The 15,217-nt window shown below is 41.4% G+C and overlaps 2 protein-coding genes across 2 annotated transcripts; both read right to left on the minus strand.

Annotated features, from left to right (window-relative positions):
* Positions 1-2,958: 2,958 nt before the first annotated feature.
* Positions 2,959-7,330, minus strand: tor1 (torsin family 1). Its single transcript, XM_083900382.1, has 5 exons — positions 7,091-7,330; positions 5,520-5,785; positions 5,250-5,425; positions 4,123-4,250; positions 2,959-4,043 (listed from the first exon to the last, which is right to left on the minus strand). The coding sequence occupies exons 1-5, from the start codon at positions 7,269-7,271 to the stop codon at positions 3,799-3,801; spliced, it is 996 nt and encodes a 331-aa protein (XP_083756508.1). The 5' UTR covers positions 7,272-7,330; the 3' UTR covers positions 2,959-3,798.
* A 1,400-nt stretch (positions 7,331-8,730) lies between these two features.
* On the minus strand, positions 8,731-13,540 carry LOC310929468 (uncharacterized protein). The gene is made up of 2 exons (XM_083892237.1): positions 13,052-13,540; positions 8,731-11,799 (listed from the first exon to the last, which is right to left on the minus strand). The coding sequence occupies exons 1-2, from the start codon at positions 13,174-13,176 to the stop codon at positions 9,591-9,593; spliced, it is 2,334 nt and encodes a 777-aa protein (XP_083748363.1). The 5' UTR covers positions 13,177-13,540; the 3' UTR covers positions 8,731-9,590.
* Between the last annotated feature and the right edge of the window lie 1,677 nt (positions 13,541-15,217).

Here is a 15,217-nt window from a genome sequence, read left to right on the forward strand (position 1 = left end):
TTCCTAGCCACAATTGTCAATTTCAGAAATCCACAATGACAGTCTTCCTAGCCACAATTGTCAATTTCAGATATCCACAATGGCAGTCTTCCTATCCACAATTGTCAATTTCAGATATCCACAATGACAGTCTTCCTAGCCACAATTGTCAATTTCAGATATCCACAATGGCAGTCTTCCTAGCCACAATTGTCAATTTCAGATATCCACAATGGCAGTCTTCCTATCCACAATTGTAATATCAGATATCCACAATGACAGTCTTCCTATCCACAATTGTAATATCAGATATCCACAATGACAGTCTTCCTATCCACAATTGTAATATCAGATATCCACAATGACAGTCTTCCTATCCCCAACTGTAATTTCAGATATCCATAATGGGATTCTTCCTAGAACAAAGGACTTCACTTTTGCCTTTCATGTGTACTGGGCTTTCAACTTCGGATATCCACAACGTCATTCTGTACATCTAGAATGAACATTCTGGATATCGGCAATAGAACTCGGAGAAACTGGGCACTATCCACATTGTGGATAGGAAGAATGTAATTGTGGATAGGAAGAATTATCAATCACAGATATCTGTAATACATATCCAGTCTAGCTATTAAATGTTAAAAAAGGCTTTCCATAGTCTCCTCGTTTCATTGGTCCCTTTCGGTCACGAACGCTGTTTAGTTTGGGTTCTCGACGGCGAGCCGGTCTACACCGTTCGGCGGATTTTAGAGTCACTGAAGATGTTGTTTTCGTCTCTTCATTTCCATGCAGTTGTTTACAAATGTTTAACAGAGGAAAATTGCAGGATGCATCTCACGATTCACGTGTTTCTGCAGATCAAAACACTTCTATGAAACCGACCTCAGAACCAGGACTGAGAGTCCAGCTCTAAACTGTGCATTCAAGACCAAACGTGCACCGTATTTGATGCATAGAGTCAGATATTCTTATTCATGTGTGCTCATTCTCTCACACACACACTGGTATCAGATATTGTCATTGATCAAAATTTGATTTAATCCAGTAGAATGTGAAGCAGCTTTGAAGAACATGAACTGTCACTGTCTGGTTCAATGAAGTCATATAAAGTGTAACAGGAAGGGGGCGATGGAAAGAAAAAGAAAATGGCCGAGCAGTTTTTCTCACCAGAGCAGGAAGTGAAGGGAGGAGGGGACTCATAAATCAGTTACACCTGAGAGCTGAGGGAGTGGAGGGAACAAAGGAAAGGAGCTGCTGGAAGGTGGGAAGTGAGTGCTGACAAATGAATTGAATATTCTGTTTATGAGTTATTTGAGCAACTAAGAAAAGTAAAAACTGAAAGACAGTTCAGTGTGGGACCAAAAAACGGGAGGAATAAGCTGATCCCTGGAGCAGGAGACCCTGATGATCTTTGAAAACCTGCTCGGATGCAGTGGCTGAATTCCCGTTTGGAGACGCCTTGTAAGTTCAACATTTCTGGAACTTCTAACCTCAAGCTGCAGATCCTCCCTCTTCTCTCTCTTGTCCTTTTTCCTCCCTTTCCTCCTCTGAACTGAAAGAACATTATTATTGAAAGACTTCTTTTTTTTATGCTTTCTCTGATTGATGATTTTGAATTATTGTTTTCACTTTGTGGGTTTATTATGTTGATTATAATATACATGAAAGTAACTGCCTTGGTTTGGTTTGTTCATGTCATTTTGGCATGTTTTGTAGCATAGAAATAAGATAACCGGGTAACCTCTGAATTATTAACATTCTAATTTATTTTAGATGATGATATTAATTAGATGACTAGATTAATTAATTAATTAATTAATTAATTAATTAATTAATTAATTAATTATTGATAATGTATTATTATTATTATTATTATTATTAATAATAGTAATAATAATAATAATAATAATAATAATAATACATATAAAAATTAACTATTTAATGATTAATAATAATAATAATAAATATTTTTTTTTTTATTATTGTTATTAATCAAAGTTCATTATTAACTAAATACATACATAATTAATTATTGATAATGTATTATTATTATTATTATTATTATTATTAATAATAATAATAATAAAAATTAACTAATTAATGATTAATAATAATAATAATAATTTTTTTTAATTATTATTGTTATTAATCACAGTTCATTATTAATTAATTAATTAATTAATTAATTAATTAATTAATTAATAATACATAATTATTAATACATTATTAATACTTAATTAAATAATTATTATAATAATAATTATAATAATAATAATACATTTAATATGGTTTTCTCTAGTATTGTAAGCTCTTTAACTTTCTGTATATAGTACTAGTGCATTTTTTATGATTATCATTTCATAGAAACACAATAATACGAACATAAACAAGGACGCACCTAACCGTTATTGTCATTGTAGGTTTTTATGCAAAGGTTTTGTTATATGAAATGTCTAAAATTATAAATAAACAAATAAATGAATGAATAAATAAATAAAATGGTGTTATTATGAATTCCTGGAGTTGACTTTCGAAAGCAAATATACATCATTTAAATGAGTATACCCCGCCTGTGTGAAGAGATTTTCAGTGTATTTACGTAGTATACTCACTCACTAATACTCAGGAAAACAGGAACATGTATTTGACCTGGAATAATCTCGATTTCTCCATTAATTGTTTGGTCCATAAAATGTCCATAATGTATCCGAGGTATAATCTAGCATAGGCCGCTTTAACCCTGGGTTTATTCTCACTTACTCACTCTTACTCTCTAGACACTCAAAGTCTGTCTATTAAGACAGGATCATTATTAAATCACTTTCACTTTTTGAGCTAATAAAGAAAACCAACACGGTCAAAATGTATTCATTTAATTGTGGGATTTGTTTTATTTTGTGGTGTTTACAGCAAAGACGCTAGCTCACAGCTGCTTTACATCCACAAGTACAGTGTTCTTAACCTGTGACTGTTTGTATGAAATAAGATCGGTAAAAAGTTCACATCGTTAGGACGGGACTATGAAAGCAAACTAAAGACAGGCATCGTAATTTAAAAAAAACAAACTTCAATTGCACAATCTTTAAAAAAAATAATCTAATTTGAAAATCAACCAGCCTCATGTAATATCATTTTGTGAACTGTCTGCATTTAAATAAAAAAATATACATATTTTTGGTCTTTTTTTTTTTGTAATGTGAATACTACCCTGAGTTCATGTAGTGTTCTCCTGCAGCTAAAAACAGATTCTTAGCATCCACATCCTCATCATAAAAAGGTACATTTACATCAGGATCTCTCATTATTCAGCTACGGAAACAAACTAGATGTTAAAACAACTATCTTGCTGATGTTGTATTCAAACAGTGAGACCTGGACCTCAGCAGTGCAGACGACCCTCGCTGACCCACAGCGCTGACGTTAAAATAAGGATCGGGGCAGGCGTTCCTCCAGTTAACCATAAAGATTACACATAAATGCAAACAGTGGATTTAAGACACAATTTCCAAGGCTCTCAGAAAACAACATCTCTGATTTGTTGTTGAGGGACAAAAAGGCAGAGACCTCAACCTTTGGAATCGGTTCCAAAGAACAGCAGTTCAATCTTATTGATTTCTTCGTTCAACTGGCGCAGTGTGCTTTCATTCACTGGAAGCATGTGCAACTTCCTGTGAAAGAGACCTCCCTCAGAGTGCAGCCAGATCCATGTCCGCTCTTTAGTCAATTGGCTGCGAGTGGATTCCTTTGTTTCTTTAAAAACAAAAAAAGAGGTGTACATAACGTGTGCTCAAACGTAGCGTCCGTCGCACGGCGATGTTATAAGTAATAGTCCAACTTGCTCTCTATCGTCTTGCAGCCTTTGACGGAGAAGACTCTTTCCTTTTTGGGGAAGTAGATTAAATCTTTGGCCACCAGGTCGGCCACGTGCGGGTCGGGCTCCATCTCTCTGGCTTCCATCTCGGCCATGGCGCACTGGACCACGTGTTTGTACTCCAGAGGCAGCAATGGGACGAAGAAGTCCACCAGGTTCTTGTCGATCAAACTTGTGCGATAGAAGCCACCTTTAGAGAGATGGATACACGTTTGTGTTAATATCAGAGATAAGATCTCCTTGCGTGTCATTTTTTTTTTAATACTCACTTTGGTTGTTGTTAAACACCGACAGCGAGAGCAAGGTTTCCAGGTCTTTGAGCTCGATCTCTTCTCGGCTTTGTCCTTCGTTCCAGAAATCCAAAGCCGTCTGAGCGATGCGGTCTCCCCCAGCGTTGCTGCGAGTAGAATCAGAGACGCAAGTCAACTCGGGTCAGATTTTCACAAAGAAGACAGAAAGAAACTAGAAAAGCACTCGGAGAGCGCAAGGCAGCTCAGAGTAGAGCTGCAACTAACGATTATTTTCGTAATCGATTAATCTGTCGATTACTTTCTCAAGTAATCGATGAATCGTTTGCTCCATAAAATGTCAGAAAATGTTAAGAAACGTTGATCAGTGTTTGTCAAACCTGGAAAATGATGATGTTCTTGAATGTCTTGTTTTGTTCACAAACCAAAATGATTCAGTTTTAATGATTTCTTTGTTGTGTGGAGCAAAGAAACCAAGAAAATATTCACATTTAACAAGCTAAAACAATCGGAAATCTTGTTTTAATCATGGAAAAAGCTTCAAACCGATTATCAAAATAGTTGGCGATTCATTTAGTAATCGATTAATAATCGATTCATCGTTTCAGCTCTAGATCAGTGCCTACAAAATACACCCTGCCGGCACGCCTGGGTCAGACAGCGAGTGTTTAACCAGTGATAGCGTCTACCGATCACGCCCAAAATGTAATCACATGTTCTTGTCATCCAAATCTGTCTGTGACTTTTCGAGTTATGTTGCTTACTAACAAACAGACAAACAAACTCCGGCAAAAACATAACCTCCTTGGCGGAGGTCAAAAATGGAGGAGAGTGAATTTGAAACATTGAGGGGAAAAGTAAAACGAAATGTAAGGGACAGGAAATGACATCAGCCACAGAGGCTACTGGGAGCTAACAGCAGTTAGCATTTGGAAAAGTGATCATTTGCAGGCTCTAGCAGGCACATTGCTGTCATATACAACATGTATCCACTGGACAGATAAATCCTCTGAGGCTGGAAGTTTGTGTAGAACTCTGTGCTGCACTGTGGAGCCAAGAAAATAACTTTTTGCGGACTTCTGGTTATCGGATGTCGTGTTGCCTCGTGTTTTACGGACAAAGCGGAGAATAATTCACAAGCTGTTCACCTGAGGAAGACGAAGATAGCTTTCCGATACGAAACTCCTTCCAGCACGTCGTAGTAGTCCAAGTACGGCTTAATGCAGTCGATCAAACCGGGGTGCATCTTGTCCATCTCGTCGAAGACGAACATGGAGCGTTCGCAATTGGTGACGTTGCCTTTGATCCACTGCTGTAGCTGAGACTGAGGGGGGAAACAACCGCACATTTCATTTCATGCAGGGGGAATCAATGTTTCATACGAGCGTTAAAGGAACCGGCGTCTTCCTACTGCATACCTTGTACTCGAGAAACTGACTTTGATGCGGGAAGTGAAGCGTGGACGTGAACACGTGCACAAAGCTGCTGTGCATTCCCTCCTTGTAAACGCTTTCGGCGATCAGCTTACTGATGAAGTTCTTCCCCGTGCCGGTCCACCCGTGCAGGGAAAGCACCAGCGGCTTCTTCGGGTTGTTGTTGGTCATGAACCCGTTCACGGCTTTTGAGATGATGCGCGAGGCGATGTGCTGCCCGAACAGCTTCTTGTCCAGGTTGACCTGGAGGGCTGCGAAGAACACGACAATAAACTTAAAATAGCATTGGACTGTGGATACCACAGATTTGGACACATCAGTGTTTTTTTGTGTATCTGTGTGTATGTGCTAGTAGTTTCCTACTCCTGGATGCAACTATAATTTTAGTCACTTGCCGTAAAACATTTAATACATGACGCGTGTCAGTAATCGTGTTTAATCCATATACGTTACATATTTTATCTTTAAAATACATCTCCGTTGCTCTCTAACCCTATGGTGAGCCCGTCCACCCTTTTAGAAATAAGTTTAAAAAATATTTTTCGTTATTCTGTTTTTAATCCTGATCCATCTAATTCTTATCATGGTATGTGGCTTTGCCTAGTTGTGTACACATGACTCCCCCTGAGACTTAATGCCACTCCTTCACAAGCACAAGCCATTGTTGTGTGTGTGTGTGGCTGCTTGTGCACCTGGTAAATTTCCAATTACTTATTTAATTATGGTACGAAAAGCCATTGCATAATTGCAGAGGCATGCAGGAACATTCTGTGTGCTCTCTAAAGTGCTTTGGCAGGACAATGACCATAGCAGTCTGGGCTGATTTTTTTTCCATAGACTCATCCTTACTAGCAGTCAAAGAGTTTTTCAAAGTAAAAAAGAGTCAATCAACAGGTAAAAGCTGAAACGATTGATTTTGGATTGCCTTTAAATGCAGAAAAATAGTCACTCTAAGGTCGTGTTTAACACTTAAATAAATGCACGGTGGCATAAACGCAGACGTGTTTGAGCTCGATGAAAACATTACTGGGTGTGACCCTCATTATGCAGAAATAAGTAGAGCCTGTTTACACCACATAAACCTGATCGATCGAAGCAGTGTGTGAATCTTCCTCAAGTGCACTCTCAAAGGTGAGGAAGTTGTCAGGTGACTATGATTATGATTGTTTACATTTATGACTCCTAATTAAAACTACTCAATGATCAGCTTTATCCAACATCAACAATCAATAAAAAACATGTTGATCAAGGATCTGTAACATATGGAAGAGACCGTCACATCATAGACGTGACAGATCATAGACATCAGCAAAAATCTAGGAATATATAATAGGTAGAAACAATCCAGTGGATGTTCTGTCTCTCAGTGCACTGTTTCTTTATCCTCGCTTTGTCTTTTTACGCACTTGCAGCTAAAAACATAATTTAAATGTGAATCTCGGTGTCCTAGCACAGAGCCTGAGGAACGTGTGTGCCACTTTTTAACCAGGTAAGTGAAAACATATCTAATAGCTACTAATATATTAGTCGCATTCAAATAGGCTGCACGCATTTACCTGTTGCATTGAAGGCTATCCACTTTGCATCGCAACTTTCGTGTAAATAATTGTAGATCGTCCGGCCCAGTGTCGCGCCGATGCCGACCAATACTGTTGTTGTGAACGGATCGAACGCGCTCACCAGCACGCCGACTGTCGAGAACACGTACATCGACAGGTATAAATGTGAAGGTTTCATTCTCACAAGCGCCAAATCGCTGACATTAGTGGAGCGTTTACGTGATTACAAAGAAAACAAGGCATTAAAAACCGCCGAGTGGTGCAGACGACGCGCTAATACGACGAAGAAAAACGGCTTCGCTTACAACGCGGAACTTCCGCATACGTCATCAACATGTGACAAACATTCCGAGCTGTGTTCAAAGCAAAAGTGTTCAGGACGAGGAAATGATGCAAAATAAGCGAAACCACAGTGTTTACGTGTCCTTCTTTGAATGAAATCATGTTTAAACCCTTCCTAATTTATGCGGCATGGTGATTTAAAGTATTATGCGAGATATTATTAATTTTTTCAACATTGTTTTTTAATTAAAAAAAAAAGAATGGAATCATATTTTTAGAATAAGTATACGCAGACTTTGTATTTATTTTATAGCAGTGTTCTACTTAAACGTATTTTTTGTATAAAAGTAGTATACACGTTCAGGGAATGTTTACAAAGCCTTAAATCCCTCCTTTTTAACTTATTTTGTGCCGTGTGGCTAACTGACAGCGTAGCTAACAACAAACCCAGTTTAACAAAATGGCGCGTGTTAGCCGTGTGCACATTCACCTGTCCTGTTGAACGAAATCCACTCAGGTCGACAGCACTCGTGGAAGTAGTAGAAAATGTTCGGGTAACTCGCTAAAAACGCCGTCAGGGTCGCAGCCACGCCGACAGCGATGGTGGTGCTGATGGGCTCGATGGCCTCGGCCAACACACCGGAGCTGAGCAGCAGCCACAGCAGCAGGACTTGTTGCCTCCTCGGCTTCATGTCGCACCGGTGGTGTCCGCGACTAATCCACGGAGGAAGAAGTGCGTGAAGAACTGTGAACGTGAATCGGCAGGAACTCCACCGGTGAAGAGATGGAGGAGATGCTGCGGTTGTCGTGAACGCTCATCAGAGCAGGATGTCGTCACGTCGGAGTCCAAAGGTGCGCACTTCCCCCCCGCCAGGGGGGGGAATTTTCCAACTTGCAGAACGATAACTTCACACAGGTTAAAGTGAGGTGGGGCCCCTTTAGGGAGGTTTCCTACTGAGGTGTCATTGCAAATTGCCCATTGTTTTTAAGGGGGACAGGGAGGCTCGGGGCCCCAAGCAGTTGCCTGCCTTGCCTGTTCACAAGCTGCGCCTCTGACCCCCACCCCCTTTATATTTTACTCTCCTCTGCATTTTTACTCTTCTCCTCGGGTCAAGACATTTTTGAGAGAGTGAAGTGGGGCTTTTTAGGTTCAGTAATGTTCAGCATTCCTGACAAACGTATGCAGTTTGCTGTGCACGAGTTAAAGTCCACGAGATGCGTTATTAGGCGGTGCATGGCTCAAGAGACCAAGACACCAAAACATTACAAATGACCTAATAATAAATATTATTTCTCACTTGCAGCCGATTTAAAATACACTTACGACTGATTTGCAAAGTTGACAAAGTGGCAGTTGACATGTTGTTGTTTTAATTCAACACATCACAGTCACAGTATTCTGAGAATATTCACAATTAAACATATAGGTCGTCCATCACAAAGTGCTCGTGTGCATATGCACGTTCGCTATCATGCGCTTGATTTTTTTTGTTTACAGAAACACGGTACACAGACTTCAAGTTAAGACGAGGTGTCGGGTTCACAGCGGCAGAGGCTTATTTATAGCTGAAGATCCACCCTAACATCACATGAACACACACACACACACACTCTCCCCCCCTGTTTATTCACACTCATGACCCGTAGCTCTCCCTTGAAACACACCATAATTCATGCATTATTGCCATTTCAATTAAGTGTAGTCCATTAAAAATGTTTCTAAAAAATGTCACAAAACTGCTGTAATTTAGGATCTTTCCTCGGTATCTTTTAAAGGTGCCATATGTAAGAATGTGGCCAAAAACGGTTACTGCATTCAAATTCAAAATACCAAGGTCTTTTAGGTTTCGTTTTCTGACATAACTGGCAACCCGTGGTTGCTCGGCAGCTGAGACTCTACTGACTGCAATGATTGCTTGACGCCGGTAGGTGGCGCCACATGCCAAAACATGATTTCAAAACATAAACATGATTTGCAGTCTGCAAAATATATTTTTTTAAATGCAAATATGTTGTCTATACTGTTGTTGTTGGTGAGTTCAGTTTGTTATATGAACATTATATGTCTTTGTGACATATTAGGAGTTGCTTTAGATTTATTACATAATGGGCCTTTAAATCTCTGCTTAACACTTTTAAGTCATATTTGCATTTATTTCTTTGTTAATTGACTGTCAAAAAATTTTTTTTAAGACCATTTCAGTAAAATGCATCTTCAAAGTATTACACACCGTCCTTTGTCTTTAGCTGGCTCAGTTGCTAAGGCAGCGGAGTCCTCTCCTTGTTTTTCTGGACAAACCTCTGTTTCAGCTGATTCTGATGCCTTCACATTTACGTCCTCCGATTCAGTCTCTTGTATCGCCGCTTCGCTTCCCTCCTCTGTTTCAGTGTCTTTACCCGCCGCCGCATACGGTTGAATGAGTCTGAATGTTGTTGCGTTGCTTTCACTGCGTAGGGCCTCGGGTTCCTCGGACGAATACGTCGTCTTCTCTCCGTCTCCGTCTGCTTCGTCGGCGGTCTCCCCAGGCGACGCCGTCTCTTTCTCCTCCACCCTTTGCTCTTTCCCGGCAGCCTCTTCTGTTTCCTGCGTCATCATGTCGACCGGAGTCAGAGGCGTCAGGTCCAGACTTGTCTTCGGAGAAGTCGTCGCCTTTTTTCTGGGAGGGGCAACGGGCTTTTGCGATTCCACGTCTTCTTTCCAGAGTGTCTGATTCGAGTGACCGTCCTCGTCTGGGATTGCCGGAAAATCATCGGCGCATCCCCAGTCTGACTCCTCTGGGAGAAAATCAGAGCTTGAGGCGATTCGTGGATCTACCGGTACGTCTGCGACCTTTACTTCTTTTATGGAGACGCTTTTGCTCGTCTTAGCTTTACTCTTAACTTGTATGTCGTCCTCTTTTACCGATCGAGAGAGAGGCTCAATATCACACGGAGAAGAATTTCCGCTGGACCTGAAGAAGTCGGTGATTTCATCCTCATAGTTTGGCAAGTCACCCTTTTCAGGCTTGGACAGAAAAGTAAAATCGTACAGATCTTGAGTCAGTGACCGAGGGCCTTCGTCTGGGCCTTTATCACTTGGTTCTGCGTCCACTGCAGGAGTCTCATCTATGAGGGCGTATTTCTCCAAATATCCCCTGGCCTCCCGGTCCGACTGCCTGCTGTGGAAGGACTTCTCAGAGGTCAAACTTTCTCTGTCCTCTTCTTTTTGCCGACTGCCAATCGCTTCCTCGTACAGGTCCGTGTAAAGGAAGGCCATCGCTTTCGGTTCCTCCAGCAAGATTTGGTCGATAATTTTTGGAGGACCTTCGGGTAGGAAAATGGGAGTCAGGATGTCCTCCTGGCTCCCAAATAAAGTAGAACCGCTTGGTTTTGGAGGGAGTCTCAACAAGGGCGCTCCTTGGGCCTGTCCACCTTTGGCCTCGCTGTCCAGACTCTTCATGAGGTAGTTGTCTGTGCCACAATAGAAGACCTCGTCGAGATGCTCGCTGGTGATTTCCCCGAGACTGACCGTATCTGACCAGTCATTATCCTCGGTTGTGTTCCTGGTGTCTTTAGACTGCACTTGTTTCCTTGAATCCCGGCTCGTGGTGGTATCCTCAGCCTCTGGTTCCACTTGTCCCTCCGTTACGACGGCAGGACTTCCTGGAGCCTGGGCGTCGATCAGCGTAAACGGCTCAAAGTAGTCCACATTTCCAGAAGCTCCTCCACCTTGCCCTCTGGCCACTGGAGCCCCTGGTGGATCCATCACATGTGCACCCGTGGGATGCGGCAGCTCCATCTGTTCGGCTCTTGCTCCAGCCGACATCAGAGATTTTAAGATCAGTTGCTCGTTATCGTTGGTCTCCTCACTTGCTTTCGTAACGGGACTCTGCTCCAGGTAAGATAAGTTGTCCACCATTTCTTTGCTCTCCTCTTCATCCACAGTCGCCAGTTTAGGCGGAACAACAATGTTGAGGATTTCAGAGCCTTCAGACACTAAGCTAAATAGCCATTGCTCTTTGTCTATTGGAGGCTCAGTTGGTTCCTCATCAGATCCTTCCTTGGCTTTTACATTCGGCTCGGAGAATTCCACTAATTCCGGCCGCCCCGTAATACAGTCAGCACTTTCTACAAGGTCATCCTGTGGTGTCTTCCGACTGCTCACTCTCTCTTTAGTTTTCTTCCGTCTCGAAATGAGCTCCTCGTCCATGACGAAGATGATCTTTCCAGCTGGGACGGACCCAGGCCTCGCTGCAGCCGAAGAGCCGGCATCGACCGCTGGGTGTCCGGCTTCCGAAGCCCACGGTGTGCTGCAGCGACTGGGCGTCGTCTCCCACGCGATACCGCTGTCCTCGCCTTGCATGGTTACCATGGAGAAGGAGGAGTCCATCATCAGGCACTGCATCTTAGGTTGGACGTTGTCGTCGTGGACGGCCTCGCGTAAACTGAAGACGGGAACACACAAGACAACGTGGCAATGAGATCATATTCACGTCATCATTTTTGGGATTGGGCCTCATTGGGCCTTGTTTTAATCGTATCCAATATATTTTACATGCAGTGTTGCTAATGTGTGTCCAGTGACTGATTCACCAAACTCGGCACGATGAGTTTTTGGTGAGCGTTGATGAGATTTTGTCATTTGTATAGAAGGTTGCCCATTCGGCTCTCAGTTTATGTAGTCATTGATGACCCCTATGGGGATCCCATAGAGCAGGGGTGTCAAACTCATTTCCACTGAGGGCCACATCAGCATAACGGTTACCCTCAAAGGGCCAGATGTAACTGTCATACAGAATAAATGTAACTAAATGTAACCAAATATAATGTCAAATAAAGGTAACTACTCTGCAACATATTGCGAAATAACTTTCCGTATTTATTACTTATTCAATTTCACTCGTCGCAATGCATATACAATGATACACTGCGATCTAGTGGCGGTGCTGTCACTTTGCGGGTAACACAATAGCCGTGCATTGTGGGAAATGTAGTTCATGGTCAACACACGCCTTAAAGCAGCGTAGACCTATTTTAACACAGATTTTTTAAGACTCGCGGGCCACATAAAATGACGTGGCGGGCCACGTCTGGCCCCCGGGCCTTAAGTTTGACACGTGTCATAGGGTCATAGGTTCAGTGCTTGTTATGTGCATATGAGGCCAAATGCTTCCTGCGTGAAAGTTATAGCATATGTTAGCATAACGACACAGAAAAATGAAACGCCCTGTGAAATAATCGTAAAAGTTTGCAGCTCCTTTTTAGTTTTAAAGGTGCATTATGTAACAAATCTAAAGCAACTAACCATAAAATCCTCCTAATATGTCACAGAGACTCAGGAATAATGTTCATATAACAAACTCACCAACAACAACAGTACAGACAAAACATTTGCATTAAAAAAAATATTTTGCAAACTGCAAATCATGTTTATGTTTTGAAATGTTTTGGCATGTGGCGCCACCTACCGCCGTCTATCAATCATTGCAGTCAGTAGAGTCTCGGCTGCCGAGCAACCACGGGTTGCCAGTTACGTCAGAAAAAGAAACCTAAAAGACCTCGGTATTTTGAATTTGAATGTAGTAACTGTTTTTGGCCACATTCTTACATATGGCACCTTTAAGTGTTCTTCATAAATTGGCAACTGACTGCAGTGGCACTGATGCAATGCAAAATGAAGGGTTAGCAATCGTTCACCTGTTTCGAAGCTCCTCCACTTCATCGCTGGCTTCGAGGTTGTCCTCGGTCATATCTTCGGGCGTCAACACCATCATCTCGGCGTCGACATCCGACCGCTCAAAGTCTTCGCTCGCAGTGTCCATTATTGTAATATCTTGACGAATTTGCTTTAACCTCTCAACGCAACTCGGCGCTGCTCCGTCTTATCACATTCTCAAGTAGGAGTACCCGAGTGCAGTTTTCATGCTCAGCCTAATCTTGAAATAGAAAACGAGTCCTCCAGTGTTTCACGTCAAGCATTTGCAACATGCGGGAAGGTTAATTTGCGATCTGTTCACACTCTCGCAACCCCTCGCATTCGGTATGTGCACTAATGCAGGGTTAATCCGTGTTAATAAACTGAAGCCTAAGAATAATATGAACTGTTAAAAAAAAACAAAAAAAAAAACGGTATGAGGTAAATGGCTCGGTCTAAATATAAGTTTTGCTGCAAGCCCACATGTATATCCAGTGTCAAGAGTCTGTCAGCAAAGGCAGAAAGTGGGTACAGTTTGCTCTTTAGTTGTGCACTAAATGCCCCTGATGCAGCTTTTAACCTGTTTAACACCTGTTTATGCCTGTTATATAATGTGATCGGGGTATGACATTGCAAATGAAAGACTGGAGGGGTTTGAAAGGGTTTAGTCAAGAGGTTGTATCTGGGCAAAGGGTCTCCTCGTGCAAACCAGTGCGACATACCTTGCATGAACTGCTCACTTGTACGCTTGCACTTTAAGGGATTATTTGACATCACCATTTATGTGACTTTATTGATTTATTCAGAATGGACTGTTGTGACGGTAACATCGTTGACTCTGTAATGTGCTGACTTTAAAGCTGCGTTATGTAAATTGAAAATAAACAGATGCCTGTCATATTCAAATGTTGTTCTCACAATGCTGATTAACCCTTCTGTTACCATCCTGTTGTCGCGGATTGACAGGATTTGACATGCACACTGGAATTAGCGTTGCAGTTTCGAGCCTCGGACCTAGTGTCATTGGCTTGAAACTGCATGGCCAATTCGGCACTTTTTAGACCAGTGTCCAGTGTAAACAGTGTCCGCCATCTTTGCTAACAGTTAAGCTAACAGGTCTGTCATATTTGCAAGCCATCTAAATCAGTGTTTCCCAACCCTGGTCCTCAGGGAACACTGCCCCTGCCATGTTTTAGATGTTGCCATGCTCCAAAAACACCTGATGAAATCAGATGAAACATTACATTTTCGAAAAACATTTAACAAAAGTTGAAACAAATGTTTTATTTTTGACAAAAGTTGAAACTAAAAAAAAATAAAAAATTGAAAATTAAATTTTTTTATGACAAAAGCTAAAGCATACACTTTTAGGATTTGTTTGGACAAAAGTTGAAACATTACATTATTTTTTTTTGACAAAAGTTGAAGCATTAATTTTTTTGAAAACAAATTGTCAAAACATTTTAAAGCATAACATTTTCTTTTGACAAATGTTGAAACATTACATTTTTAAACATTTTGTTGGACAAAAGTTGAAACATTGATTAAAAAAAGAATGGTCAAAAATGTTCTTTTGTAAAATAAATAAATGACAAAAGTTGTTTTTTTTCACAAAAGTTGAAATTATTTGATAAAAACAGGGCAACATCTAAAACATGGCAGAGCAGTGTTCCCTGAGGACCAGGGTTGGGAAACACTGATGTAAATAACCTACATTAAGTGTGATTGGTGGACACGTAACCAAAAAAAGAATGAAGATATTTCTCAACTCAAAACTGAGGTTGGGAAGCAAACTTTTTCAAGAATTCTACCCCTATTCTAGTAATACAAGCTAAATGCAAATCGGTGAAGTATTCCTTTAAATGATGCATGGGAACAGTCCATTCGTGGGGCCCCACTGTGCCCCTTTGTGTTCCCGGGACTACCAAAAGGTTAATCCGGCCATGTATATGGTATAATCCATTTCTTCCTCTGCACAGTGGATGTGTAAAAAAAACAAAAAAACGTCACGTTTTACGTTAAAACTTCAGCCGGCAACGCGATGACGTCGTCGATGTAACGATATCCCTCCGGGGCGGCGGAGGACGAGGCTGATGAATGAGCTGAGAGGACAGCGCTGGCAGAAGGCAGACGCGCTCGGGAAGATGATGTGAGGACGCACCGTCCGA

This window comes from Microchirus variegatus, assembly GCF_963457635.1.
Source record: "Microchirus variegatus genome assembly, chromosome: 1".
NCBI lineage: Eukaryota > Metazoa > Chordata > Actinopteri > Pleuronectiformes > Soleidae > Microchirus > Microchirus variegatus.

Bases quoted from the DNA above. Each gene is read 5' to 3' on its own strand.
- tor1 (XM_083900382.1), bottom strand. From the start codon at position 7,271: ATGAAACCTTCACATTTATACCTGTCGATGTACGTGTTCTCGACAGTC. The intron at 5,786-7,090 runs GTAAATGCGTGC...TGTTCTTCGCAG, and splicing joins GATAGCCTTCAATGCAACAG to CCCTCCAGGTCAACCTGGAC. The intron at 5,426-5,519 runs GTATGCAGTAGG...TTCCCCCCTCAG, and splicing joins GTCAGTTTCTCGAGTACAAG to TCTCAGCTACAGCAGTGGAT.
- LOC310929468 (XM_083892237.1), bottom strand. From the start codon at position 13,176: ATGGACACTGCGAGCGAAGACTTTGAGCGGTCGGATGTCGACGCCGAG. The intron at 11,800-13,051 runs GTGAACGATTGC...TCCCGTCTTCAG, and splicing joins GTGGAGGAGCTTCGAAACAG to TTTACGCGAGGCCGTCCACG.